General features: G+C 43.1%; 1 protein-coding gene across 1 annotated transcript; it reads right to left on the reverse strand.

Annotated features, from left to right (window-relative positions):
- Nucleotides 1-8,143: 8,143 nt before the first annotated feature.
- On the reverse strand, nucleotides 8,144-24,362 carry ccdc3b (coiled-coil domain containing 3b). The gene is made up of 3 exons (XM_079266198.1): nucleotides 23,779-24,362; nucleotides 19,602-19,776; nucleotides 8,144-9,432 (listed from the first exon to the last, which is right to left on the reverse strand). The coding sequence occupies exons 1-3, from the start codon at nucleotides 24,141-24,143 to the stop codon at nucleotides 9,139-9,141; spliced, it is 834 nt and encodes a 277-aa protein (XP_079122324.1). The 5' UTR covers nucleotides 24,144-24,362; the 3' UTR covers nucleotides 8,144-9,138.
- Between the last annotated feature and the right edge of the window lie 3,306 nt (nucleotides 24,363-27,668).

Consider the following 27,668-nt stretch of genomic DNA (forward strand, 5'->3'; position numbering starts at 1 on the left):
ACGAATACACCTATTCAGAAATTACACCGCTGAGTATTTCACTCGTGTTTCTGGCGGTGAGTAACCCCAACCTGGGTGTGTTTTTTCGGGGCCCCCTTTCTCTAACTGGGAATGTTTTTGAAAGTGGCAGTTGTAGAAGAAGAGAGATACTCAAAACTATTTTTTCTGAGGTAAATCTATTATTAGTCATACTATTAATACCAAATATGAAAGTCCTACATTCAAATATTTACGTCAAGTGAAGCATGAGAGAGATATTATCTGCACAATGTACTTAAGCTTCAAGGTGGAGCTTTCAATTCCAATATGATGCTCGATAGTTTGATGACGAATGATTCATCATATTATAAATGTTGTATTTTGTTTGTCCAATCTGGATCTGCATTGTAACCATAAATTAGGTAAACCAACATATCCCTGTCAGGTAAATGTAGTAGCTTAAAATGTTTCCCTGTGAAGTAGAAGTACACAGTAGTATGCAGTGAGTTGCATATTTGTAAGTGCTTTGGGGGCCTTTTGTAAACTAGCTGGGGCAAACTCCTATCTTAAACTTGCTTAATCTCTGTAACTGCACATTTAGCATGTTGCTTTCTTTGAAAATATATTCATACGGCATCATAAACATTTTATGTGGCAAAATAACTGACTAAATATAGTTTTGTCTTTGTTGGCAGAATAGTATCATGATAGGTTTTTTTAAAGTTACTCACATCCTTTTTCAGAAACAAGAAACCAGCAAGAAAAGTTATGATAATAATACAATAGCAGTGATACTTTTCTTAATGGTTAAATTCTGCAACTGTTGCTCTCATGAAATAGTTTTGTGGCTTGCAAGGTTTGTCATGAATGTTAATTTCATAGTCTGCTGCATGAGGCCCCTCTCGTCGCCGAGGAATACTGGGTAATTGAGGCTTGTGGTTTGGCTCTCTGGAGCGTTTGCGATGGAGGAGACCAGAGAGCTGATGGTCAACCTCATCCAGGAGACAGTAGACAGAGTAAAAATGATGTGGTCAAACCAGGAACAAGAGACTGATTCAAAATAATAGGAAAGAAATTGCATGGATCACAACTTAGAGAGTGCTGAAAGATTCCAGCGCTGTTTAGATGTGGAATAGTGGAAAGAATTATAGAAAAGTACGTCCAAATAAAAGATGGGACTAGAAGACATTTCTAAAGCTAACACACATATCTTTAAGCCTGGGTTTAATTTCCTCCACAAGATGATACGTAAGAGCAGCACATTGATGAAGACTGTGCTCACTCCACATCTTCCTCCCATCATTTAGCAACGTTGCCCATGCTTGCATGGAATGTGAAATAGAGACTCAATAAAGAGAAACAAGCCAAGCCAAAAGGAGTCTGGCTGACTCACAACTTCATAATTTATGTAGTTGATTTATCGGAGCGGTGTCAGCACTTCAAACCTTCTGCTAACGAGCACTGTGAGCAAATTCCGAGTGTGACCAGAATCATGAATTTAGCTGCTACAATGTCACAACATCAAAATTTAGTGTGTTAGCGATGCTAACATTAGTACCAAACAGTAGCCTATAGCTGATGCCAAGGTTATCATAATTCATCCTGATAGGCACATGATTGTCTGTACCAAATCTCACAGCAATCCATCCAACAATTGTCAAGACATTTCATTTAAAACCCACAATATCAACTTGATGGTGGAGCAAGAGGAAAAGTCAGAGGACATATATAAAATTTCATGTCAGTCAATCCGTTAGTTGTTGAGATATTTCAGTCTGGATCAAAGTGGTGGACCGACCGACAGACCAGCATACTCTCTTTAAATCTCTTTATAACCCGGCATGATTCAAGGTTACCTGTTTCACCTTATGTCAAAGTGTTAAGTTAAGGTTTGAAATGAAATGTGTTGTGTGCACAGTGAAAGATCGAGCACACACTCTGCCCTCCTGTCTGTCAGCAGGAACCTATTGTGCTTCTGTCTGTCAGTGCTCTCAGGAGGTTTATGTGCCTGTATTATATCCATGTTGTCCTTCAATGTTACTACTGTCTTAGGCGTGGAGAGTTTTCACTAGTTGTTTGAGCGTTTCACTCTTTCTCCACTCTTTTTCCGGTCAGAAGTTATTTAGGTAATTATATGGTCAATATGTACTGGACTAGGCTTCTATGAGGCCCTTTGCGAAAGTTAAAATGGAATAGAAAAATCAATCAATGGTTCTTTGGCGCATGACTTAACTCAACAGCATATTTCATCAAACTCTGAGTAGAAACACACAAATAAACAAATGAAGACATAACCTTCCTGGTGGAGGCAACAATGACATGTCTATTGATGTGCTGTTTATTTTCATATGACAGAGGGGGACATTCACAGTTTAGTCTCATCATGCAGACACTGTGCAGTGTATGATGCCATATGAGAGACACGACTAAGACTTTTATGTGTGTTTTGATTCTAAACAAAGGCGTGTTGCAAAGAAAGTTGATGTTTCAAAGGAGCTTTCATTTTCTTTTGATAAGAACAAACTCTCTCACACACTCAAACTAACACACACATCTTACAGACTGGGTGTTGGGCAGGCCAACACCCACACACCACGGCACAAAGCCCTTTACCAACAATTTGCAAGTTCTTTGGGAAGATTTAGAGTGGCTTTATGAACAAAATACCAAACAGTCATATTTCCTACGACACCTAATCACTAACATCTTTTCCTTATATCACATTTGTACATTTGTTTTGGATGCAGCGTCAGATAGCTCAGAGGGTCTTGGCCAAATGTTTTCTTTGGACCGAAACACCAAAAGAAAATTTTCCAGTTCCATTTCTCCTCGGTCCTTTGGCCTCACATTGTTGCTGAGTAGAAGCAGGCTGTTTTGAGTTTGAGCAAGTCAAAGTCCCTGAGGTGCTGGAGCACAGTGGAGGGAAAGAGACTTAACTACACAGTGAGATCACCCTCCTTCTTTTCACCCTGATGAGTGACGTGCAGTTTCTGAACAATTCACTTCCTGGGAATGACTCATTTTAGCCGATCTGAGTGGGAGAGACGATGTGAAAGTATTTCAAAGGCTATAGCTCTTCAAAGTTTGTTCAAATCCAAAAATATGTTCAGGGATCTCTTTCTAAATAAACATGGATTGAGCTCTGAGCCTTCTCAGAGCATCAACCCTCAGAGTGCAACAGCTCCTGAAGCCAAAGCACCACAGTTTATGAAAAGTTGCAGACCCTCAAAGTCCTACATGACTGTGCAAACCACAGTTGGTAATAATAAACAGGATAGAGAGCAGGATGGAGGATATCTGGCAGTACGAGGAGAGCCACTCATTTTCCACTTTTGGAAAATTCTGCCTGCAATTAGGGTCAAACATCGCCAGAAACGTGACATCCAACTTGCATTAGTCATACATTTGATACTGGCCTGTGCTGGGAGTTAACCCCGACTCTGTCCATCAGACGACACAGCAGGCAGATGAAAAGGAAACACACCGGCAGAAAAAAAACATAAAATCATGAAAGAGGGTTGTTTCCACACCTTTGACCGTCTAGAATGGGATTTGACAGATTTGTGTGGGGACAAAGGATCAAAGCAAACATCAGACAGGATGCAGAGTGGAATTCTGGGTCATCTCATTGGGGGTCAACGTCGCTGAGGACTCCAGCAGAGAATGTGTGAAATGTGTGTGTCCATATCAACGACTTTGTGATAATTCACTTTTATTCATTCATTCATTTATTCGTCCATGCACCCTAATCATGTCACCAGTCCAACACAGCAGCTACTTTCATGCGTATTTCTACATCTGTTCGCATTTTCACCGATTTTTCTTTTTGTTTACATACTAAAAGCTTAAAATTGTCCACTTCTAAATGTCTTGGCCCCTAAACCCTCTATTTTAAACTGAGATTTGTTTTTACCACTACACAAATTCTGCTGCAGGTCTGTTGTTCCCTTTGTCAACAGAAACCAGCTTGAGAAAAAACACCAAAAACATTTTTGATTTAGCGAAGCCCGATCTACCAATCCTTTGCACGCAAAACACACATGCTCACACACTGTGCATCTGCAGGACTGCAGGACTGTGCTTTTTGAAACCTTATCTCAAGCAGTAATTTATGCTCAAATTAAATTAAATTAAATTAAATTAAATGATTGTACCAACGTGCAAAGAGTGCTGTTGATCGACAGAGCAGCAAATTAAATCTGCTGTAACCTGCCCAGTGACTCATGTCAAATGGATCAATTTCAAAAATGTTTTTATTAAATAGTTGTCTCCCGCAGTCGAAAGACATGCAGGTGTGATTCATTCGTGAGATTGTCTGTAGGTGTGAATGGTTGTCTGTGATACACTGCCAACCCTTCCATGAGTGAACCCTTCTTCTCGTCCAACACTGGGATAGGCTCCACAGAACCCTTCATTGAAAAATGAAGGCCTTAAGTTAATTCAGGGGTGGTGGGGGCTATTGATGGAATCCTAAAACGTCTTGGTTGTCCAAAAAGTGTTTTCTTGTTGTGTAACATTTTCTTCCCGATCTGCTTCACATGCAATCATTTGCTTTTGCTTATCTGTCTGTCAAGAAACTGATACTGTACCTCAAACCTGCAAGAAGAGACTTTTTGAGGATATACATTTATGTTTGATGGATATTCTGCAACACTTCACTCTCTATAAGCGGTTGAGCTTCATCACCTCAGTGTAGGATCTGTCTGGCTCCACCACTGCTCCACCAACATCTTTCCATCTGATGCTTGTTAGGTTCAAGAACCTCTGATTTGTAGCACTGACGTATACTGTACTCACATCTGAGCTGCATGCAACACCGCAGTGTTTATCAAGATAGCAACATCAATCACCAGTAGCCCTGGTGAATTCACAAAGTACAACAGTCACCCCACTATTCTCTCAAAACTATGCAAATACTTCATGCAGTTCAGAATGAAACACAGAAGAAAACTCAGATCCTGCACAATCACTCAAAAATGCTGTAAACATTCAGGGTGGAAAATACAGAAACATAAACCCAACATCCCAGAGTCTAACAATTAGATGTAAAAACAGCTTGCCAGCACTAACAACAAACACATGGAGTCAAATTCCTCCTGCTTGTCTGGTGGAGCTTGTCAGCAACCCAGACGAAAAAAGGAATAATTACAAGTGTAGGATAAGGGGAGAAAGAAAGGGGGGATGGGAAGAGGAGGGAGGTAAAGAAGTCGTTTTTTTGTAAAAGTAAGAACAGCGGTTTACCTTTATGACAGAAGAACTAAACTAAATGCAAACATGCTTGGTACTGTTGACAAATAATGTTTGTGTGTCACGGCCTTTAGTCAGAAACTGAGGACATGACAAATGGTTTCTCAGATTGAAAAAACAACAGTGAAATCCAAATTCCCAAGTGTGAACCATAACCTTTTTGCGTGCCATGACTGGGCTGTGAAATTGAATCCGGTGTTATGGTCTTTTTGGCTCCACAAAATACTGCATTTCCCTCCCTGGAGTGTCAAGATTGAGCTTATAGCACGGGTCTGAGACTAAAAGGTATTGTGATTGTAGTTTGACTGGAACAGCAGAGGTCTCTGAGGGAAAACACGCACACATCAGTCATTCGTATTGATACAGACGTTGACGGGCAACAATGAAAAATCACCTCCTCCTCGCCAGAGTACAGTTGGTGAAGTGTGAAGAGGTGCTGAGGAAGCGTTTCCGCTCAAATCAATGCCATGTTCACGGAGGTGGTAACTTTGTGAAGCAGGTGACAGAGTTGTAAGGAATGTGCAAACTGACAGAGATAAACTGTATTGCTGACTTGCACACATGGGTGCAACATGATGTCAAATTTCTTATTTTTGATATGAATTGCAGATTCTCGTGTTATTAAATGTATGTGTCCCCTAGGGATGAATCCTGCTGACTTTGGTGATACCCTGACCCCTAGCGCCATCACTAGGTTGACATTTGTGGTCCAAAATGCCCCCAAAGAATTATCTTTAAAAGAATAAACAGAAATTGAATATCGGAAGAAAGAAAGAAGCAGAAGCGTTAGCATTTAGCTCAAAGCACCACTGTGCAGAGCCACTTGCATGGTTGTAGAGTCTTAGTCTTTTATTTCATGGAACAGGAATGACGAACTCCAAGTGAAGACCTAAGCATTACCTAAAGAAAAACAATGGAGTCAGTGGCAGGTTGGAGAGTTCAAAGTTAGAAAGCTCTCTGGTGGATTTCTTCATGCAGGGCGATGAATGACAGACAGGGTGAAATACTCAAGTGTAACTGTTTGAGAAAACATGAACAGGAAGGGGGGTTGAAAGGGGAAAATATATACTGTATTAACTAATCAGATGCTCTGGGATTATCAACACAAAAATAAAAAGGAAACCAGAGCAGCCAGAGAAAGTAACTGCATTTGAAAACACAAAACAAGGGTAGATAAATAAACCATGTCCACAGATAGCCAGGTCCTCTGGAAGGGACCACCACTGTGCCATCGTATTGCCTGACATCTGTTTTGCAGCTTGGCTCTGCACGGTGGTTTATGTTCAGAAAGCAGTGTGTGTATATCATCTTTGGCCCAGGTCCATGGGATTTTGACAGTTGGCTGCAGGCAAGCTTGTCTGATGAAAAGGTTTCACGGGGAGAAGAACGAGCGAACGGGGAGACAAGACGAGAAGCTGTTCTCTGCAACACTTTCTGTCTTTGCTCAAGAGGTCAAATGATGCGCGAATGGAAAGCTCGTCAATGTCCACTTTACAGCAGGTAAATCCATCGAGAGTTACTGACATAAAACATGTTTGAAATGTGCCCTTTTTTGTTTCTCCTCATGCCATGCCAGCCCCGCCTCTCGTTCCCTCTCTTTTATACAACACATATGGAAGAAATTTGGTTCAGCTTGTGTTGAAAATTTCATCTGCCAAGATGATTTTGCGTCTCAAATGGTCCTTTGTTTTCTCTGAAAGTGCACCGGACATAAAACTGGACAAAAGCTTAAGAAGAAGAGGTCAAAATAGGGCCAATTCATCTTTAGGATTTATGTTGATTTTAAATTTGCAGCAGTTCTTTGAGAACTTGATTTACTGAATCACACTAAACACACATGTATCATTTCTGACTACATGGAAAGCAGGAAACGTTACAATTGATGTTAGAAACTTTTAGTTGAATTCATTTTGTTCTGGTGTTTGGCTAGACACGTTTATTAAAAAACTCAGCCAAGAAACTGGTCCAAATTGTTACGTGAAACTGTAGCTGATTGGAAAGGTCTGGAAAAGTCAATGAGGCAAAAAAAGAAGTAAGAAGAAAACACCCAGACTACAATCGAAATTTCTAGATGGCAACTAGAAGAGTTGCATCACTTTTCCCACTGTGGGATCCCGGTTGTGCACAGGAAACTACTTCAACAACTTTACACAATATTGTCTTTTATTGCTTTATTTATAAATTGATAGCTTAATTAAATTAGATGTTATAATGACTGGAGGAGGCTCTAATCTGTGGATGTATGTTATACCAAAATAGTGAATAGTGAAAATAGTGAAAAGTAACATACAGTACATATGAAGCTCAAACGTAGGTTCAGTCAGGTAGACTCTTGCATGCCTAAGCACGTAGTTTATTTCTCATATCTGCCATTCACTCCTCATGCATGCATCACTCACTATTTCCGTGCTGTCATTGTTCGGGGGCTGTCAATCATGATATCAGCTGTTTAGATGAGCTGGTCTCCTCTTTCCAACAGCACAACGAAACAATTACAATGTTCGTCTATCATCTTGCTGCTGTCTCTTTTAAACGTGATCGTCGCTCTACCTTCAGTACGTTCATGCTGCTGTTACGCACCCCTCCACCTCCCCATCTCCGCCCAGTCTTCTTCACAGATCCATCAGCTTCATCAGCTCATCATTCTATCAGCCTCATCAGCCACCACCACCACCACCACCACCAGTGTCTGGACTCCACGGGGGGATTTATCTTGCTGCTGCTCAGGGCAGACGCCCCTCCATTACAAATCTCCCTCTGGAGTCCAAGCGCCAACGACTCTGAAGACTTGATCATCACATATCATCTGTTAATAATAAACTATTATCTTTTCTTCATCTAACTGGTCTCTCCTGATTGAAATGCATGTTATGAAGACAATATCAACTGTGATGACTAAAAACAACCACATGAGAAGTTTGGTAAATTTGTATTAATTTATTTGTAATTAAACAATACAGTATCTGTTAAACAAATGAGTATGCCATTGGCAAAGCAAACCATATGTAGTTGAGGGAAAGCAACAATTACAATAAAAGCAAATACATAAAATATAACAAATGCAAAACTTTAATTTCTGACACAGAAAAAGCCAATCCTGTACCATGCCAGGCTCATTGGCTGGACTTAATGAATGCTCAGCACTCTGTTTTCAAATACAAAAATTACACTTTCATTCAGTACAATGTGTTTGAACATACTTATATAAAGGTAGACGGCGGGGTGGGTGGGGGTTGGGGGGAAGGCACTCTTGGGAAACAATTCAGTGATTTTAAAGGATCATAGTTTTTGGGTATCAATAGATACAAGTAAATGAAAAGCAGGCAAAGGTAAAAGATAATGAGTGAACATAATGTTAGGTCTTGCAGCTTTGTAAACTTTGGCACTGCTAATTATACGCTCATTTACACAGTTCATGTCCCTTCATGTCCAAGAGTGGACCCACAAAAGACGCAGGTTGACTTGGAGAATTTTGATGATCGTATTTCTGAAGTAACAAACTAATTCTAACATTCATGCAATGCACCATGTGTCCAGCACAGAAATAAACAAGATATTAAATGTGCAATGCTTTAACATTGTCCACATATTGTTCAACAGTGCATCCGCCAGCTGAGAGCTCTGTCCAGAATTAAGCTAACAAAAGACAAAGGTAAATGTTATTCAGAGAAGCCAATGATAATGGGGTGAACCAAGAGTTGAGGAGATCCGGATGAAGATCTCTTACCCCTGTGGAACCATTTAAATCTGTTATCTCCATTAATCCTTTCCTTTAGTTCATCTGGGAACACAGACTAAGTGACTCAGTGAAAGCCCTGTGTATCCTTAAATAAGTATTTTAATTGGGTTGAGGATATGGATAATGTAATTACATTGTGTTACTCTAAATTGGCCAGCACTGTTATCTGTAGTCTAGTTTTTTAGCGTCCTGGAGGGGACCTTTTTCAGGCGCTGGTTCCTCTGGTTCAGGGCAGTGTCCTGATCGGGGTGAGTTTGGGGCGACTTTGACTCGTAGAGCTGTTTGAGGCTGAGGGTCCGCTGCTCCTTCGTTGTCTCTCGTTGGGCCTGGCGTAGCAGACGTTTCATGGTCTTCACCTTTTCCCTCAGGTGGTCATTGGCTTTCTCCAAGTAGCGCACCTTCTGGGAGAGAGTCAAGACCCTCTCCTCCTCCTCAAACAGAGCCTTCTGCACCGCGGAGCACAACAACTGAAATATGAGGGAAAAGTGAGAGGGGTATTTGAATAAGCGCACTGTGGGCAAACGCAATTAACTGTGACTCATTTGAACACTGAACTGTCACATCATTGATCAATTACTTTCAGGTTACTTGTTCGAGGAAGGCCAGTATCAGATTATGCACTGTGAGATATCCAACAGATTTTCATCTCGCTCTTCCTTTTGAATGAAATCATATACATACTTATCCCATAACTAAATAATAGTGTCAGATTTAGTATGTTTATGACACATTTATGATGCAGCACCTGACAGATAATACTATTCATTTTTATGCTGGATTTCTTTCAGATAAGTCATATGAGAGAACACATCTGGCATGCTCTTTGGGCCGACAACCATGGTGCCAACAGCTCGTAAGTCTTGCAGGTCTCGCAAGCATTGTTTGTGTATGAGTGAGTTAAAGAAAGTAAAAGAAAGATTTTGGCTGCTTGAAGCCTAAAAAGAAAAAGAAAAGGGAAGTGGAAAAGGAGATGAATTGTTAAGTATGTTTGAAATCATACCTTTCTTGCCATGGGGTAATTCATAGAAACACTTTAAGTGTTACCATACTGCATGCCCTAATCTTCATGTACCAGCCAATTTACATAAGCCAAAGAAAACATACACTGTTGCTTCAGGTAGGGTCCAAGAGGACTTTGAGGTAAAATGGTTTCACAAGATGCTCCCTCTGTTTCAGCAGCACATCACTGCGAGATGAAACCCAACATGCCTGCAAACCCGCGACAGAGGATCCAAAGGGCCGGACCTATTCCTCTGTGACAAAATGAGCTCCAGCTGCCTCTGACTGCATGCCTGTCTGCCTGAGTGTGGATTTCCTCCACCGATCCTAATGATTCCAAATGGGACCAGCGTGAAACGCTGATGTATATTCCCTGCCATCAGATAACAACCGCTGAGGCTTTTGAGGAAATGTTAAAAATGTGCGGCTGGCTGCCGGCCCACATCTCTGCTTGGTGCATTACCTGCTGTAGATGTGGATATTTCCCATGTGCTCTTACTTATGTCCTGTAAGGGATTTGAAAGGGGTATGAAACTTTATAGTGCAAAAGATGAAGTTCAGGAGCAGAACAATCAAGTTTTGTAAAGCAGGAGGTGTCAAATGGCACATCACTGTCTTTCTGTCCACCCAGGCTTAACTTTCACTCAAACACAAAACGCCTTCAGTCGGTTCGTATGTCAAGGATTACAGTGTTTCAGGCTAAGCTGCAGTGTGGACAAATACTTTGCTAATTGTCCTTGAAAAAGTCTGGAGTCAAGTCTGAGACACGTAGAATATAAACCTGCCTCTGTGTGGAAGACAGAGTTTGTTCATGATAAGCTTTTATGTTTTATCAATGTGACACTTTAAGCCAGGAGACAAGAAAGGTACAGTTGTTATATTATACCCTTGTGTAATGGAGAGGTAATAATAAACACTTTCTTGCACAACATGTCTGGGATAGAGCTTGATAAAGAAGCTAATTACAGTTACATTGAGACATTGAATATTAACAACAGATATAGTCCTAAACAGACAGAATAGTAGACGATAAAGCAGATGTATCAGGCTCAATTAAAGCAGTTATATATGTAGACCACAGCACTTACAGGAAAAGCACTCTGTCCTACATTAGTTCTGATATATTGTTTCATAAGCATTAATCAATCATTAGGGCAGGTTAAGTACGGGCCAGAGTTCCAGAGCAGCAAAGATGAGATATGACATAGCGAGTCTCCAACAAGTGTTTTGTAGATAAATGTAGACCAGAGGTTATTACATCTCTCAGTCAGGGAAGAAAAGTGATCATATTTATCATATGCAATGCAGCAGTCAGTATTTAAATTGCCTCTGGTCATAAACTGAAGAGTAATAGTTTTAAAATAGTCAAAGAAATATCGATGAACACAGTCATATATATATATATAGATATATATATATATATATATATATATATATATATATATATATATATATATATATATATATATATATATATATCTATATATATATATATATAGATATATCTATATATATATAGATATATCTATATATCTATATATATATATGAATCATGTCTCCATATTGCTTCATACAACTCATGGGGAAGCATTATTTTTATGTTTCTGTACAAAACGTTAAGCTTCTGTTACAGTTTACCGGCAAGATTTTTGATGTGACATTTAAATGTAAATTTGCCAAGATATTAATTTTTTCTCAATATTAAAGAGTGTGAAAGGAGGTATACCTCTGGACCTCATAAGCAAAATACATTTTGTATTATTTGCACTACTGATATGATAAGAGAACTGTTATATCTTAGATAGAACGGAATTAGAGATCGTCCCATTCTCACCCCCAACTTGTCAAATTGGTCAGTGGTCTCACGCATTAAACTCACGCTATGTGGCCGTAGTTATGACGGGAGGGTTACGTTACACAGAATACAGAGTGATAAAGTTTGCATAGGGAGAAGGTTCGGGTGAAACTGATGCTAGAGTGGTACCTAGAGCATCATAGGTTGAAGCTGAGGGCCAACGTCAGTATTTGACGAGTTGGGGGTGACAATTTGTTGTTTCATCGAGTCTGATATCATCCAAACTCAACTGCAACATGGACGAAACAAAAGGGTTTGTGTTTTATGCAAGACCGAAGCCTCTCTAAGTGCCCTCTCAGGGAAGCCATGATTGACGGAAAAACTGACACATTTTCTAGTTGGACCATGTCAACTAAAGCTGAAATTTTAAACTTTTTTTATTACAATCATCATACATAGAACTTGACCTCTGCATTTTACCCATCCATAAGCATATTTTAGGAGCAGTGGGCTGCTGAGAAGCGACCGTGTCTTGCTCAAGGACACTTTGGCATGCGAACAGTAGCAGCCGGGGATCGAACCGCCAACCTTGTTGTTACAGTCGGGGCAGCGAACAGTTTTGCCTTGATATCCAGCCATCAGGTCAGGACAATGTTTGTAGCCCTTCAAAGTTAATATACCTGCATTAGTGTGGGAAAATGGTTGAAATTATGTTTTTATTGCTGATAGTATTTGGCGTCAAGCATCAAGAAGACTAAAAGCAGTCTGATTTACTGATGACACTTGATTACGTGATGCATATGGCATTATCTGTTCTATTTCATCCTTACTGACCGCCAGAGGCAGTGCTTAACACTGGATGTATCCCGTCTCGCGCATGCGCAGGTCGAATATTTATATCAACAAAGTCACGTGTGACCTCGGATGACCACCGTCATCTATAAGTTCCGGTGTCATCCTGAGCTCAGTCCTTTTTTTCTTCTCGCGTCGCAGGTTAGCTACCATGGTAGCTTAAACAAGGATGTGTCTACGATCAAGACATATTAGAGCTCGTCGCTGTAGCCTTGTGACTACCGGTCGGAGTTGCGGTTCTCTCGCCCTCCAAAGGCTGCGACGAGCTGTCCCTCTTCGGAGGGAACGGTGTGTTCGCCGTTCGGACATCGAGCCCCGGACTGGTGGCCGCCCCTATCAGTCGGTCGTCACCAGTCTGATAAGGGTCAGCTAAGTCGTGATGACAGCAATCGGTAAGATCGATTAACATTGTTTTCTATAACAGTTGTTTGTTCCACGGTTGGCAGAGCGCTTCCGCTCTAGTAATCGAGTGGCGCGCTAACGAGAGCGTAGAATTACGCTGTCGGGCCCGCCCTTCACAGTGTTACGGCTATCACAGTTAGCAGAGTGTTCCTGCTCAGGCAAACTTTGTGAGACACTAGTCCGCATTGGCGTTGTGTACATGGAGATTTAATCTTTACATCTGACGTAATTCGCAGTTAGCAGTGTCTTCACTCAGGCTAACTTGGATGCTAGCTGGCTAGCTAAACAAAGCTGATACTGGGGCTGTAGCCATCAACTTTGTATCCTTACAGCTGTCACAGTTAACAGAGCGTCCTCGCTCAGGTTAACTCAGTGGGAAACTAGCTAAAACAAAAGCTGATACTGGGACTGCGTCCATCAACTTTGTATCCTTACGGCTGTCACAGTTAACAGAGCTGTCACAGTTAACAGAGCGTCCTCGCTCAGGTTAACTCAGTGGGAAACTAGCTAAACAGAGCTGATACTGGGACTGCGTCCATCAACTTTGTATCCTTACGGCTGTCACAGTTAACAGAGCGTCCTCGCTCAGGTTAACTCAGTGGAAAACTAGCTAAACAAAGCTGATACTGGGGCTGTAGCCATCAACTTTGTATCCTTACAGCTGTCACAGTTAACAGAGCGTCCTCGCTCAGGTTAACTCAGTGGGAAACTAGCTAAACAAAAGCTGAGACTGGGACTGCGTCCAGCAACTTTGTATCCTTACGGCTGTCACAGTTAACAGAGCGTCCTCGCTCAGGTTAACTCAGTGGGAAACTAGAGAAACAAAGCTGGTACTGGGGCTGTGGCCATCAACTTTGTAGCATTACAACGATCACAGTTAGCGGAATGTGCTCGCTCAGGCTAACTCGGTGAATGCTAGTTGTACTAAATCAGCATTGAGGTTGTGCCCATGGAGGGTTTTGACGCATTACGGCTGTCGAGTTCGCTCCGGCTAACTAGAAGCTAATACTCGGTGTGTCCATTGATTGTTGTAAACATTATGGACATATCGGTAGCGGATATCAGTTAGCAGAGTGCCCTCGCTCAGGCTAACTGGTAGCACACCAAGAGTTACAGCGCCTGTCCAAGTGGAGAGTGTCCTCGCACTGTAAGGACTGTGGGTTTTTTTGTCCGTTTTCACAGTAGCAGAGTGCTCTCGCTCAAGCTAACTGGTGGGACACCAATATCTGCAGCAGCTGTCTTAGTGAAGAGTGTCCTCGCCCCTCTCACTATAAGGACTTTGCCTGACCTGTTTCCACAGTGGCAGAGTGCTCTCGCTCAAGCTAACTGGTGGGACACCAATATCGGCAGCAACTATCTTAGTGAAGAGTGTCCTCGCTCCCCTCTCACTGTACGGACTGTGGTCTGTTTTGTCCGTTTTTACGGTAACAGAGTGCTCTCGCTCAAGCTAACTGGGGGGACACTAATATCTGCAGCAACTATCTTAGTGAAGAGAGTGGGCTTAGAGAGTGTCCTCGCCCCTCTCACTATAAGGACTTTGCCTGACCTGTTTTCGCAGTTGCAGAGTGCTCTCGCTCAGGCTAACTGGTGGGTCACCAATATCCGCAGCGGCTGGCTAAGGGAAGAGTGTCCGAAGGATCACTCGCCACTGACTGCCCCCTGCCTGTTCTCTCAACCTTCAGCAGAGCGCTCTCGCTCGGACTGATTGGGAATTCCGCATAAACTAGTGGGACAAGGGTTCCACCAGAATCGCGGCCATGTTCAACTCTCCCGGCTGTAGGACCTGTATAGCTCCTCTTCAGCCGGAGGACGGCCCTGACCTCTTGCCCTAGCAGGGAGAACCCAGGCAGGACCTGCGGCATCACGCCTTGAGCAGTAAGGTCTGCTAGGCTGGCCGGAGTGGAACACCTGATGCGGGAGGTCTACCTCCCCCTGTCAGGGCAGCTGAATCCAGACCAACCTACCCTGGTCATTGGTATGGCGCTTGCACGCCGGGCATACACAGCAGCTGGAGCATCCACCTGTGAGTGCCTTCTTCAGGCACCTTCCCGCCCTCACCACCTTTTCTGTTCCTCCCTCCGAGGAATATCTGAGGGAGTTGCGTGCATGGTGGAGACACCAGGGCTCTCTCCCGCCTTACATCAGACCATGCAGGAGGTGGCAAATCTGGCCTTGCACGTATGCCAGCCAGTTAGACGACTATGGCGTCCATCAGTTTCCCCTGAGGAGACTCTGAGGCCCGATGCCAGGTGCCCTCGACCCAATGTCGGGTCAAAGATGACCTGCTATCCAGGGCTTAGGACACAGCAGCGCTGTGCACCGTATCGACAACTCCCTCTCCCACCTCATGCTTTCCCTCGCAGATTCTCTGCAGCGGGCTACTTCGACGCTTCTGCTCAGTGATGCTTCATTGCAGGCGTTTGCGCTCATATCGAGGGAACGTGGATGGATGATGTCCACCCTGGTTCAGACTCGCCGCCAGGTTTGGCTGGCGCAGTCACCCCTATCTGAGACATGTAGGAGGACCCTCCATACTGTCCCAGTGGAGCCTGGTGAGCTGTTCGAGTCAGCTGCTGTACAGGCGCTTCAGCGGACTGTTAGAGCTAGCCAGACCTGGCAGCAGTTCTCTGGTCTTTGCAGGGACATGCCTGCACCCCCAGACCTAGGGGTCCCATTTTTGGCCCACAAGGCCGTTTCTCAGCCTCCAGCTTACCCTAGTAGCGCAACAGGCCTCGGCGTCCTGCTGAGAGGCCGGACCGCTACCTATACAACCCTACTTACGTCCCCGTCCCCCCCGGCAGGGGTGCCAGGAGATGTCTCCAGGCCGGCTGTCAGGGTTCTTTCTCCCATCAGCGGATGTCCAAGGGAGAGTGGTGCACGTCTATCGACGCCTGTTCCCATGGTGCGTCACCACAACTTTCAGTCCTGGGTGCTTCCATTCGGACTCTCCCATCTCCCCATGGGTGTCCACAGTGTGTTACTGCTGTCCTTTCCCCCTGCAATCGCAGGGCGTGAACATACTGCCGTACTTAGACGACTGGCTGACCTAGGCGCCGTCCCGGCTTCAGGCGCCACAGGACACTGCTCGCCTTCTCTCACGTGGCCCGGTAGGCCTCAAGGTGAACATGGAGAGGAGCTACCTGAGCCCTTCTCAGAGCATAACCTTCATTAGGGTGGCCCTATGAGGGCCTGTCTGTCGCCCCAGTGCGGATGGCTGAACAGCCTTCACTTGGATGCCAAGTGGCACAGATACAGGGCAATAATATTATCGAAACAGTGTCTATTCATCTATTCACTATCCCCATGGAGGGAGTGCATATCTGGCGAACAGTGTCCCAGGAACCGAGCCCCAGGGGCTCGGTTCCATTCCATCAGGAGATTGTCACAACAGTTACCTGCCTCTCAAGGCGGGTGCAGGGTGACAGAACGGGACAGCCTGGGGGCAGTTGTCTGCTGAAAGACCGCAGGTCCAGGTTCTAGAGCTAGCGCTCGAGCACTTCCTTCCACGTTGAAGGGAAAGCATGTGCTTGTCCGGTGGACAGCACCTCTGCTGTGATTTCCCATGAACTATCGATGGGGCACCAGATCTGCAGAAGTTGCTACGGGGATCACCGTGGCCTTCTGACTTGGGAGGCCCCTCGCCTGACCAGCCTGTGGGTAATGTACCCACCAGGAGAATGGAACAAGGTTGTGGTTTTCCTGTTCCGTTACAAGCCTCCAGCGGGAGAGTGGCGGCTGCAGCCAGACGTGTCGACCCACTGCCCCCACTGGGTCTCCCTGACGGAGGACCAGCCCTCTGGGTCAAGATGCCCTGGCTCACACGTGGCCAGAGGATCTTCTTTATGCCTTTCCACCATTCCCTCTGCTTTTGCTGTAAGCTTGTGAGAGTTCTTCCCCGACAGGAGGGATCTCCTGTCGCAACTAGAGGGTCGGATTTGGCATTCCAATCCCTGCCGCCTTCAATTAGGGGTCACGGGAGGGCCCGACCGGATGCTGAGTGGCTGCATAGAACCAGTCTGACGGACTATTCTGAATGCCAGGGCGCGGTCTACCTGCCTGCAGTACAAGAAACAGGTGGAAGCTGTTCTCCGACTAGTGTGCGGCTCAGAACAAGGTCCCAGTACAGCGCCCCGTGCCTGCTGTACTGAGTTTCTACAGTCTCTCCTGGATAAGGGCCGGTCTCCCCTGCATGGGACCTACCCTTGGTACTGGACAGCTTATGCTTGTCCTTTTGAACCCCTGGCACAGGCGGAGCCTAGATGGCTATCAGCAAGACGGTTTTCTCCTTGCTGTCAATTCAGCTCAATGTGGGGGCGAGCTGCATGCCCTATCAGTGGAAGAATCATGTCTGAGGTGGAACTCAGATGGCTTGGGTGTCACTTTCTGGCCTAAGGCAGTGTTTCTCCCAAGGGGGTGGATACGGTCACATATAAACCGGCCTATCCAGCTGGCAAAGTTGACCCCCCCCCCCCCTCCCCCATCGGGAGAGGAGAGGTCAAGGCTGCTGTGCCCAGTGTGGGCCCTCAGAGCTTATATGGCAGCCACCGCCTGCATAGTCAGTTATGGTGAGCCTAAGAGGGGCTGTGCTCCTTTTTAAGGGAAAAAGGAAAAACGGCACCTGTCCCACTGGATAGTGGAGGCCATTGCCGATACATACAAGGCGAGCGGCTGCGCTCGGCCATCCGGGGGGAAGGGTCACTACCAAGAGTGTCTCCACACCGAGGGCAAGCCTGAGTGGTGTGCCTGTGGGGGATACATGTGCGGCGGCCTCATGGGCATCGCCGAGCACATTCACCAAACACTACAGAGTTAACGTTGCCGGCCCTCACCCACTGGGGAGGGTTCTTGGCCAATTTTCTCTGCGGAGCTATAAGGGGTAGTTACTGTGCTTCCTCGTGACTCTTTTGGTATAAGTCATCCAGTGTTAAGCACTGCCTCTGGCGGTCAGTAAGGATGAAATAGAACGAGAGTTACGGACGTAACTACGGTTCTATGAATCCTGGATGACCGCCAGAGTTCTTGGTCACTCGGAATCCCGTGAACTCGCGAGAAGATTCCATAGGACTGAGCTCAGGATGACACCGGAACTTATAGATGACGGTGGTCATCCGAGGTCACACGTGACTTTGTTGATATAAATATTCGACCTGCGCATGCGCGAGACGGGATACATCCAGTGTTAAGCACTGCCTCTGGCGGTCATCCAGGATTCATAGAACCGTAGTTACGTCCGTAACTCTCGTTTTGATGAGAGCTTTGGTCAGTTGTCTAAACAATGGTTGCACAATTCTTGTAAAAACAAAGTCTGTCATTATTTTGCGAGGAGGAAATCTAATCACGGGAATTATGTAAGAAAGCAGCAATGATATCTAAATGTTGCTCTGTAATTATAATCACAGGCCTGACCCAAATGTTTGCAGTTTGCCCATTGCAGATTTTCTGCTTTCATGAGTCAGTAAATGATTGGAAACAGACAGAAGACTGACCCAAATCAGTCGGATTAGGCCAAAGGTTTAGATTCATTAAAGAGGATGAAGCAGTGTTGAGTGACTTGAAACCATGTACGGTATATACTGACACATTGACTCTGGGACCAGATGCAAGAAACTTAAGAGTCAAGGAGCACCAGGTGTTCGTGTTTGCCAACTGTGTTTAGGTGAAAATGAGCTTTTATGTATTAAACAGCGGAGCTGGTTAATTCAGGTAATTTTGCCATAAGCAAAAAGACGTCTATCTGCATTGTCCTGTGTACTCCAGGAGCTATTTTATGATTCATTAACTTGTATGATGTATCCACTTTCTCTGGTTTTACTTTAGTTAGTGATTTTCTTTGTTTCCATAAGTTATTTTCAGTAATCCTCAGAGGATGGATATGTAATTGTTGCATTGATTATCTAAATTGAAGAAGTGGAGAGTTGTTTTTTCCAGTCAGAGGAAAGTAATCTATGCCATCCTCTCTACTTAATATTCATCACATCTAGCTACGCTTGTGCTCTGTTTTACAAACGTTACTGTTTAATCTGTGATGAATTTAAACTTGCTTAATTGTTGAACATCCACGTAAAACAGCACTTGGTATTTGATTCTGATGGACTGATACCAAGTGTTTTGTGAGTTATCAAAGACCATTGTAGTTGCACTGGATATGTCACCACGTGATGCCCCTCACTTCTTCATTAGAGCTGCCGTCTTTGGGCATAAGAAAATACTCCATTAAACAACAAAATGTTTTGCCAAAGAGCTGGTATACAATGCTGTTTAAAGGAGATTTCTCCTTTAAACATAGTGAGTTCTTTGCGTAGCCAAAACCTCAGGAAATGTGTGTTTGGTCTACCAAGCATGCATTTAGAACATATCTAAATTGGCAGCTTCATGGTATTCCTTTGAAAACAACAGGATGTAATATTGAATCCTTTTATGTGTGCGCCACAGTACTTTGGGCTATTGTGGCTCACTCCACTCTTTTTCCCAAACCATTTGTGTAGTCACCATAAATCCGCAGAAACTGATTCAAAGTAGTTGTCCTCATTACTATCTCAAACAACACTCGGAACTAGTTTGTGGCGGTGATTCCAATGGGCTACATACCCGGCTGTCCTCCTGAGCCTCCCACTCCGGGGCATAGGTGTGGACCTGGGTACCAGACGTGCAGTTGGCAAACTGGAAAAGGCTGGCAAACGTCCGGTGGTTCTCCGCGGTGTCAGGGAAAATGGGGTCCTGGAAGTTCACTCCATGAGGGATAATATTGTAGTTCTCATCCATCCTGCATGGAAGGAAAGGAGGATTGTATTCATGTAGTGGAGAACAAAGGCAAAAATGAACATATCGTAAAATGTTGTGCATGTGTAAAAACAGAAGCAGATGCACATAGACAAAAGCTGTGAGCAACGAGAATATGTTATACTTAATCTTCATGTCATCAGGATTTCAAATTGAAGCAAACGAAAAGGTTTTACCGATTCATCCTATAAAGTTGTCCATAATAAAAAAAGAGAAAAGTGAACTGTATACAGAACTGTTTACAGTCCCTGTTATATTTCTATGCAAATTCAACCATTATGTGGATGATTCAAGCCAGCAAGCTACAAGCCAAAGGGGTTTACTGTGCATGTTTCATATCTTCTCCTACGACATGAAGTGTGCGAGGGAGGAATTCCTGAAGCAGCGTGTTTCCATACATCTGGATTTCATCTCGCATCCCTCGAGGGACATCAAAAGTTTGGCTGTCCCTCAGTGACCGTGTGTTTGTGTGGGTGTGTGTGCATGTTGAGAGAGCACAAAGAAAGCTGATGTTTTGCTTCAACAGAAGAGGTCAAGGGTCATTTGTAAGCACAGTGACCAGGAGGTCAGAAGGAATTGTGGATCCAGAGGAACTTGATGTAAACATAACTGAAAAATGATAGTGACATAAAACTTATCTTTTACTATTTGTTGAAACAATGTAATTGCTGTACATATGCAGCACATGTACACCCCAACATATTAAAACACCTTGATTGTGACAGTTTATGGATGCAGGGAGATATAGTCGCAGGTTTTTACAACAAACTCTTTGCTGAAGCAGAACAGTCAGTCTATATTATTTTAAAGTCCTGAGGGAGATCCAGAGCTGCATTTTTCTCCAAGATAGCCTCAGATTTGTCCTGTCCTGGGAGCTTATGCTGATTGATTGGCAAGACTATTCTGGTCTGAGATAAGTGTTGTTGGGGCTTTTACAACAGGAAATAGGCATTCACTGGAGACAGCGATGAGAACTTTTTAGTTTTGGCTTGCTCGTACAGCGTCTGAGACTGCGGAGCGGCCACAACAACACTCCTCTTAAACTCCGTACTGATCCATTTTAGGTTTTTGACGGAGAATCTCACATTAGCGAGAATGCTACATGCGACGATAAATTGTTATATCTAATTTCTTAAAATTTTCATGAAAGTTGACATCTAATCTGAATAGTGATACATCTCTACAAGGTTCAATACCAGTAGCTCAATGAAAATTTGAAAGAATAAATGTTCAGATATTTAAGGAAATACTTTCATTTGCTTTTTTCAAGACGTAGATGAGAAGATTGATATCATTCCCATGTATAGTAAGGAAGAGTGAAATTGGTAAGGGTTGGAATATCAGGGGAAGCCAATCAGAGGCAGAGTAGGGCGGCTTATGCCATCGGCATCCTTGTAAAAAAAATATTGCTTAAATATGAGGCTTAAACTAGCAGGCGGATTAGCTTAGTTTAGCATAAAGACTGGAAATAGGGGAAACACCTAGCCTGGCTCTGCCGAGAAGTTACAAAATCTGTCTAACAGCACCTCTAAAGCTCATAGAGTGCTGCAGGAATGAGTCCTGAAACCCGGATATGAGTTAGCATTTTTGCACTTCCGGGTTCCCTCATATCAAAGTCAATGGGTGTTTTTTATGTGTTTTTGTTCAGATGCCTGAAATAAGGTATGTAGTTAACACAAGTTTAAGATATTTAGTTTGTTCTACGATATAAAATACCTCAACAAATAACCCTCTCATTAATTTGGAAGCTTTTAGTTTTTTTTTAAAAAGGCAGTTGCTATGTGGCTTATTGAGAAAACAAAATGGCATCACTCCATCTAGTCTGCCTTTACTTCCTCTTTGTGTTTACTCATGCTCATGCGACCATGCTGTAGTTTGTTTGTATCCTCATATTACCTTTTTTCTTTGGCGATTGCATTCAGGCTTCAAAAATCCTAAAAGTTGTGTTTATTTGTGAGGATTATCGTGCTGAACTGGATGTTGAAGTATAATATAAAGTATAAAGTATAAACGTGTGTTTACAAAAGAGTTTATGTAGTCCTGGTCGTGCTGTTGAATCCGAACAGAAACTGATGTGTAAAAACTTCCTGTTGGACACAAACTGTATTTAATACCCATCTGAACCAGGTCTCCCATAGGTCTACGTGCTTGTGGGCTAAAGTCTACTGGAAAGGAAAATGAGCATGAGGGTTTTTTGGAATTGCTCTCTCCATTATATCCCTGGTAACCACTGGCAAGAGATCACTGCTTTGGTTTACTGGCCCAATCATTGCGTCTTAATCATCCTCGGTTCTGCACTTAAACACAACTGTGTTGTGACTTTAGCTTCAGAAAATTTTCCGATGGTGGTCGCTCTGGCTGATTATGGGGATAACGTCCGGATACCATCACAACAGGGGACCGTTAAGTCATCCCTGGAGGTGTACTTAACGAAAGCCAGTGATATCATCTTAAAAGTATCTTAGCCGTCATCAGACAATACACGATCACACAATGTGAGTCTAATTCTGTTCATATGAAGTGTGACATATGCTATAAAGAATATTAAAGTTGGGCCTGCTGCAGACCCTCATGTGGGACAGCCCAAACATCAAACTTCATGAATGCTTTTCAGTGCCCCACTCTGAATATCTAACGCTTCATCTGTTTGAGAGAAAAAGCAGAGTATTGAGAAATATCGGTAAAGCCTGTCAGCACACGTTTCCTTCATCGAGCAACCTGTGTTTCAGCAGGACAAAAGGTGGTCCTATACGACCGGGTTTACCTTCAAGCTTTTGGGAAATGTCTGGCTCTGTAATTACACTGGCAGGAATTCAACGTTTCCTGAGCAACAGTGTTGTTTCTGTCCAACACAGCCACTTGAACCTGCCACATACTTTTTTTTTTCATCTCAGTGGAACGTTTGGCAGGCTATTAAATATGTTATTAACCTGAAATCAATATGGTATCACATGGACAGATGCTGATTAAAAGAGAACATGTGAGGATGGTTCCAATCTTCCACTTTTGACTGGTGAATGTTTCCTTACTGGCGGACGTTTGATTGAATCCCGACAGAGTCCTTACTTCCATGACAGATCTCTGCACCGGAGCTGCTGGTTTTCATTGGCTAGACAGGCCAGGAGGAGTTGATGGATAGACAATGCATTACCAAGGTGTCTTGATGGACTATTGGTTAAGACACACGATATACTGTGATGGTAACATCAACCCAGTTCGATCAGTGATATTCCCCCTCTCTCTCTCTCCTTATTTGCTGTCTTCTTCCACCTGTTCAACAGCAACAAGGCCATTCTTGCAATTCAAATTCTAAAAATAAAGGATGCATCTGATTGGAAACATAAGTTGACTCAACTAATCACTGGATAGTTCTAGTGTGCTGGAGGGACTGATGTGCACGTGTGTACATTTGTTTGCAAAATCATCATTTCGTTTTGCCAGGGAGAACTTAACACCACATCGTTTACAGTGTTTTTATAGAGATTTAAATATTGTATGTAGTTTCCTCTCGCAATCAGTCATGATCAAATAATTCACTTTTTGCAATTCATGGTAATGCATTCCAATAAGAAGTACAATCATCTTTGCTGGCTGAGTTTATCAACTGTCTTTACAAAGCTGATGCCTGACTCTCAAACACCCAGAGACAGTTCTGCAACATTTTCAACCGTTATTTTTTCTCTCAAACATAAAATATGGAATAGCAAAGAAGACAAACACAGTTGGAAAAGAGGGTGCAAGAGGGTCATCCATGTCATGTTGTCTTTTGACATAAATTACAGAACGTTCAACCTATGAGATTATATTCACATTCTTGAAACCTTACCCTAATTTAACTAGCCTAAATGAACAGTGTTTTTGTAGGGAATTCATATTTAAAAAAAGTTTGTTTTACATATATCATTCTGCACCAGGTGAAAAAAATGAATGCATCTGAGACAAGAAATGATTGATCAAAACAAAAGAGAATATCCGGGATTCTCACCTTAGAAAGAAGTAGTAGTTATTGTTTTTGGTGACACTGTATGAGAAGCAGGTGAAGTAGCCCAGGCCGGTGACATTAAACCTGGAGCCGGCGGGGACCTCCAGCATGCTGCCCCACGCCTGGTCGCACAGCAGCTCAATTTCGGCGGAGAAAAGCAGCTCTGTGTCGGACGGCTGGACGGGCAGGTAGTTATCATACACATTGTAGAACTCCTTGTGCAGTGCTAACACCTTGGCAAATACTATGATCTGTGCCAACTCGGCACGGCACGCTTCTGTCTGCTGTCTCCAGTCGCGGGGAAGCTGACATCCCCAGCTCCCATCAGGACCCGCCGCTGCCAGAATAAACGCCAATATAATCCACATGATCCGACAGAGATGGGACGACTGTGGGTCAGAGAGGCGAACCAGACGCGCTGTGCTGCTGAAGGATAAAATCACGGAAAAAAACAAAACTGCAGGGCTTTCACTCCATGCACATACTTCCACCACAGTAAGCCAGTTTAAGCAAAGGTGACATACAACAAAATAGTCCCGGGCAGTTGGTAATTTCTCTGCTCTCTGTGGCCCTTGCTCCCTCCTCCAGCTAGAATACCTGCGATCAGTGGATCAGCCCATTCATACACCAGCATCTCATTCAGTAATCTGCCTCTGACCTTTGAAATTAGTGCAGAAGGAGCAAAGAAAGTGTGTGTGCATTTCGGTCTGCGTGTGAATTCATTAAAAACAAAACTTTCTGAAACAACAAATCATCTAGCTCCAAATGTGTGAGATTATGTGGCATTTAATGCAACAAAGAAACTTTTAAGGCTCTAGTCTACGGCAAAACAATAAATACATCTGGGGCGCCCTCTAGTGATAACATGGGCACAGGGTTGGTGGTAGAGTTTACTTTCCTTAAATGTTTTTTCTGGCTTGTTCTCTGTTAATTGTTTTCCGGAGGGACACTCCATGCTCGAAATGGAAATGTGTAACAAAGAAAATTGCGCAGGCCCGCTCTCCCATCGTGTTTATTTATGTGCTCGGGTAAACTATGGCAGGCTGATATGTTCATCAGCGACTCCGATAGGCTGTTTGTGACAACAACTGAATCTGTGTACACTCTGTCAGGACGGAACCCGTGAGCCAAACTAGAGGGATTATTGATCACCAAGCTAACGTTAAGGGGTAATCATGCGTATTCTTACACTGTCATGAATGATGAAAGTCACCTGCATTCTATCATCAGACTACAGGACTGTCAGTCAGTTACTGGCTAAATTAGCTTATACACAGTTTGTATTTCTGTATATTTATCATCTATTTGTTTTGTATATTTTCCACAGGAATCTTTATTCTTGCACTGTTTATACATTAATGTAAAGTGTCTTTGAGTGTCATGAAAAGCGCTATATAAATAAAATGTATTATTATTATTATTATTATACGTTTTATTAATCTATTTCTGGGCTGTAAGTAACTGGCTATGTTAGTGTACAATCTGCATTTGTATTTGTTCATATTTATCTTGAATTTGTATTTTTTACTATTCATAGTAATGTAAGTAACCTTACATTTGCAATACACTGCACCCAAGTAATGCAACCTCTTAAACATCAGCCCTATTTTTAGGCCTCTGCTCGAAAATTGCATACCCATGCTCAAGAGAGTCCAGAACTCTAACTACAAGGTCTATTTTAATCATTTTGAGGCTAGAATACTGGTAACACTTGTGAGATGTGTTCAATTGCGTAAATATTGTGTATATGTTACTGGTTAATAACTGATACACTTATGGCACAGCTCAAATTGAAAAAGTTCCAGGTTCGCCTGAAAAAAAGCACTTGTGTTGAAATTTTGTTTTTTTTAAATAATGCCTGCCTTGGCCTAAAATGATGCCACAGACATAGAACAACACGTTTTACATGTCCCCACAACATATTTTACTTCGATTGAGTGAAGCAGGCCAGCATAAATGGTCTGATGATTCAAGCACAATTTTGATTTTCGGAACCAGCAGTTGCATTGCAGTATTATAATTGTATATACTAACTAAATATTAACTATATATTACATTTTCTTATCACTAAGAGTGTTCAATAATCCTAATAAAGCAGTTTGACACCATTTAGAATCATTTTGAGCAGCTATGAATGTCATATCTGTCAATCATAAAAATATATGAATCATAATTTGTGTCTGTGACTCCTAGATTCGGCTGTTTGGCTGATCTGCACAAAAAACACATTTTTCGATGTGGGCTAGTCCAACGGGAGCCATGCGGGGGTGTTTGACAATCTCATTGTCTGTTTACTGACTAAAAATCAGAAAGTGATATCACTCACAAACACACATCACAACATGGAGGACACAGCTGTGCCGAAATCCGCTGGAATAGATCCGTTTTTCGTCCATGAAATCATCAAAACGTAAGTTGTTTTCCCCAATATGTTTTGTCGTGACCTGTGGCTGATATTGGTATGAACCCCCATAACTTTTGAACGGTTTGAAAGAGAGTAATTTCGAAAACGATACGCGAAGCAGGGTCGAACCACGGCCCTCCGGATGTGTTCATCCGCCAAAATCGCTCCGTGCTTTCTCATCAGAGACCAAAACAAAGAGTATAGTACTGCAGTTTTTTGCCCAGAAAAACGTGGTTTTGTGGTAAAATTTGAAGTATTCTTCTAGATATGATCTTAGTTCATGTATAATTGTGTTTTGCAGTGTGTAAAATGGCTCCCATGGTTGTTTCGCCCAGAATCTCTTTGTTACGCAGGTATTTTTTTTATTTTTTTATTCGTTTCGCAAAAGTGAATTATACACAGTGTACACATGTCTGTCTACACAAGGGTCTCCAAAATAGGAGACCGTAGACACTATATAAGTAAAATATACAAATAACCTCTTCCACCATGGTCCCTGGTGGGACATACAGTAAGCTGTGTTTAATATGCTTGTCAATGCTTTACTTCAACTCATAGTGATTCTGGGATGTTATCTGACATTTTGAGCCTGTTGGAAAAATATGCACAGACAGGGCATAATATAAAATCAATATTACAAGGTGATCCTGACTGAATATAACTGATAGTAGTACAGCTTCCTTAAGTAATGTGTTACCAAATGTTTTGTCCATCTAATCTCTCACATCTGTGTTATTTACATCTGTTTCGCTCTTTTCTTTATATTTTCATTTTTTAATCTAGATGGGTCCTCGCTTCAGGAAACGTGCTGATGGCAGTCTAAACATCACAGACACAATTGATGCGACAAAGGTGAAGGATAGCAACAAAGGAAAGCCGTGGATGCAAACCATGTCCCCAGAGGGAGTGTTGGAGAAGAAGGCCAAAAAAGCTTTAATTCAGCACGATGGAGATCCAGCCATGGTTTCTTTGAAATCCAGTTTGGTGTTTCGCATGCAGACATTCAGGTGGAGTGGCTGAATATCTGCATGCTGCTTACTTGGTGGCAACAACACAGAGGGACGCAACAGAAGGCAGTAAATACTCCCAAGACCATGCCCACAACGAGAGGTGTGAGACCACCCAGCACTCTATTCCCACCTAACACAATGCCCCCACCAAGCACTCCGCGCCAACCCAGCACTCCACCACCATCCAGCACGCTAACATCACCCAGCACGCTGCCTCCATCCAACAGGCTGCCACCACCTCTCCCTCTTGGTTAGGAAGGTGATCAGAAAAGCCTGACCAATGCTGTGAAAAGCCTGGTTCTTCCCTTCAAAGCCAAACCATGTGAGGAAACATGACACAGTTACCGGTAAGTGTTTTTGTTCAGTATTTATTGCTGTTCAATACTCATGTTTATCTTTTTGTCCTGCTTGTTGTTTTTTTTAACTTTACAGGCATGTGCATGGCCATCACCCAGCCTCACCCACCCGACTGTGTCCAC

The sequence above is a fragment of the Melanostigma gelatinosum genome (assembly GCF_949748355.1).
Source record: "Melanostigma gelatinosum genome assembly, chromosome: 3".
Lineage (NCBI taxonomy): Eukaryota > Metazoa > Chordata > Actinopteri > Perciformes > Zoarcidae > Melanostigma > Melanostigma gelatinosum.

Excerpts from the sequence above, each read along its gene's own strand:
- ccdc3b (XM_079266198.1), bottom strand. The coding sequence starts at position 24,143 with ATGTGGATTATATTGGCGTTTATTCTGGCAGCGGCGGGTCCTGATGGG. Across the intron at positions 19,777-23,778 it reads AACTACTACTTCTTTCTAAG|GATGGATGAGAACTACAATA; the intron begins GTGAGAATCCCG and ends CCTTCCATGCAG. Across the intron at positions 9,433-19,601 it reads AGGCTCAGGAGGACAGCCGG|TTGTTGTGCTCCGCGGTGCA; the intron begins GTATGTAGCCCA and ends CTCATATTTCAG.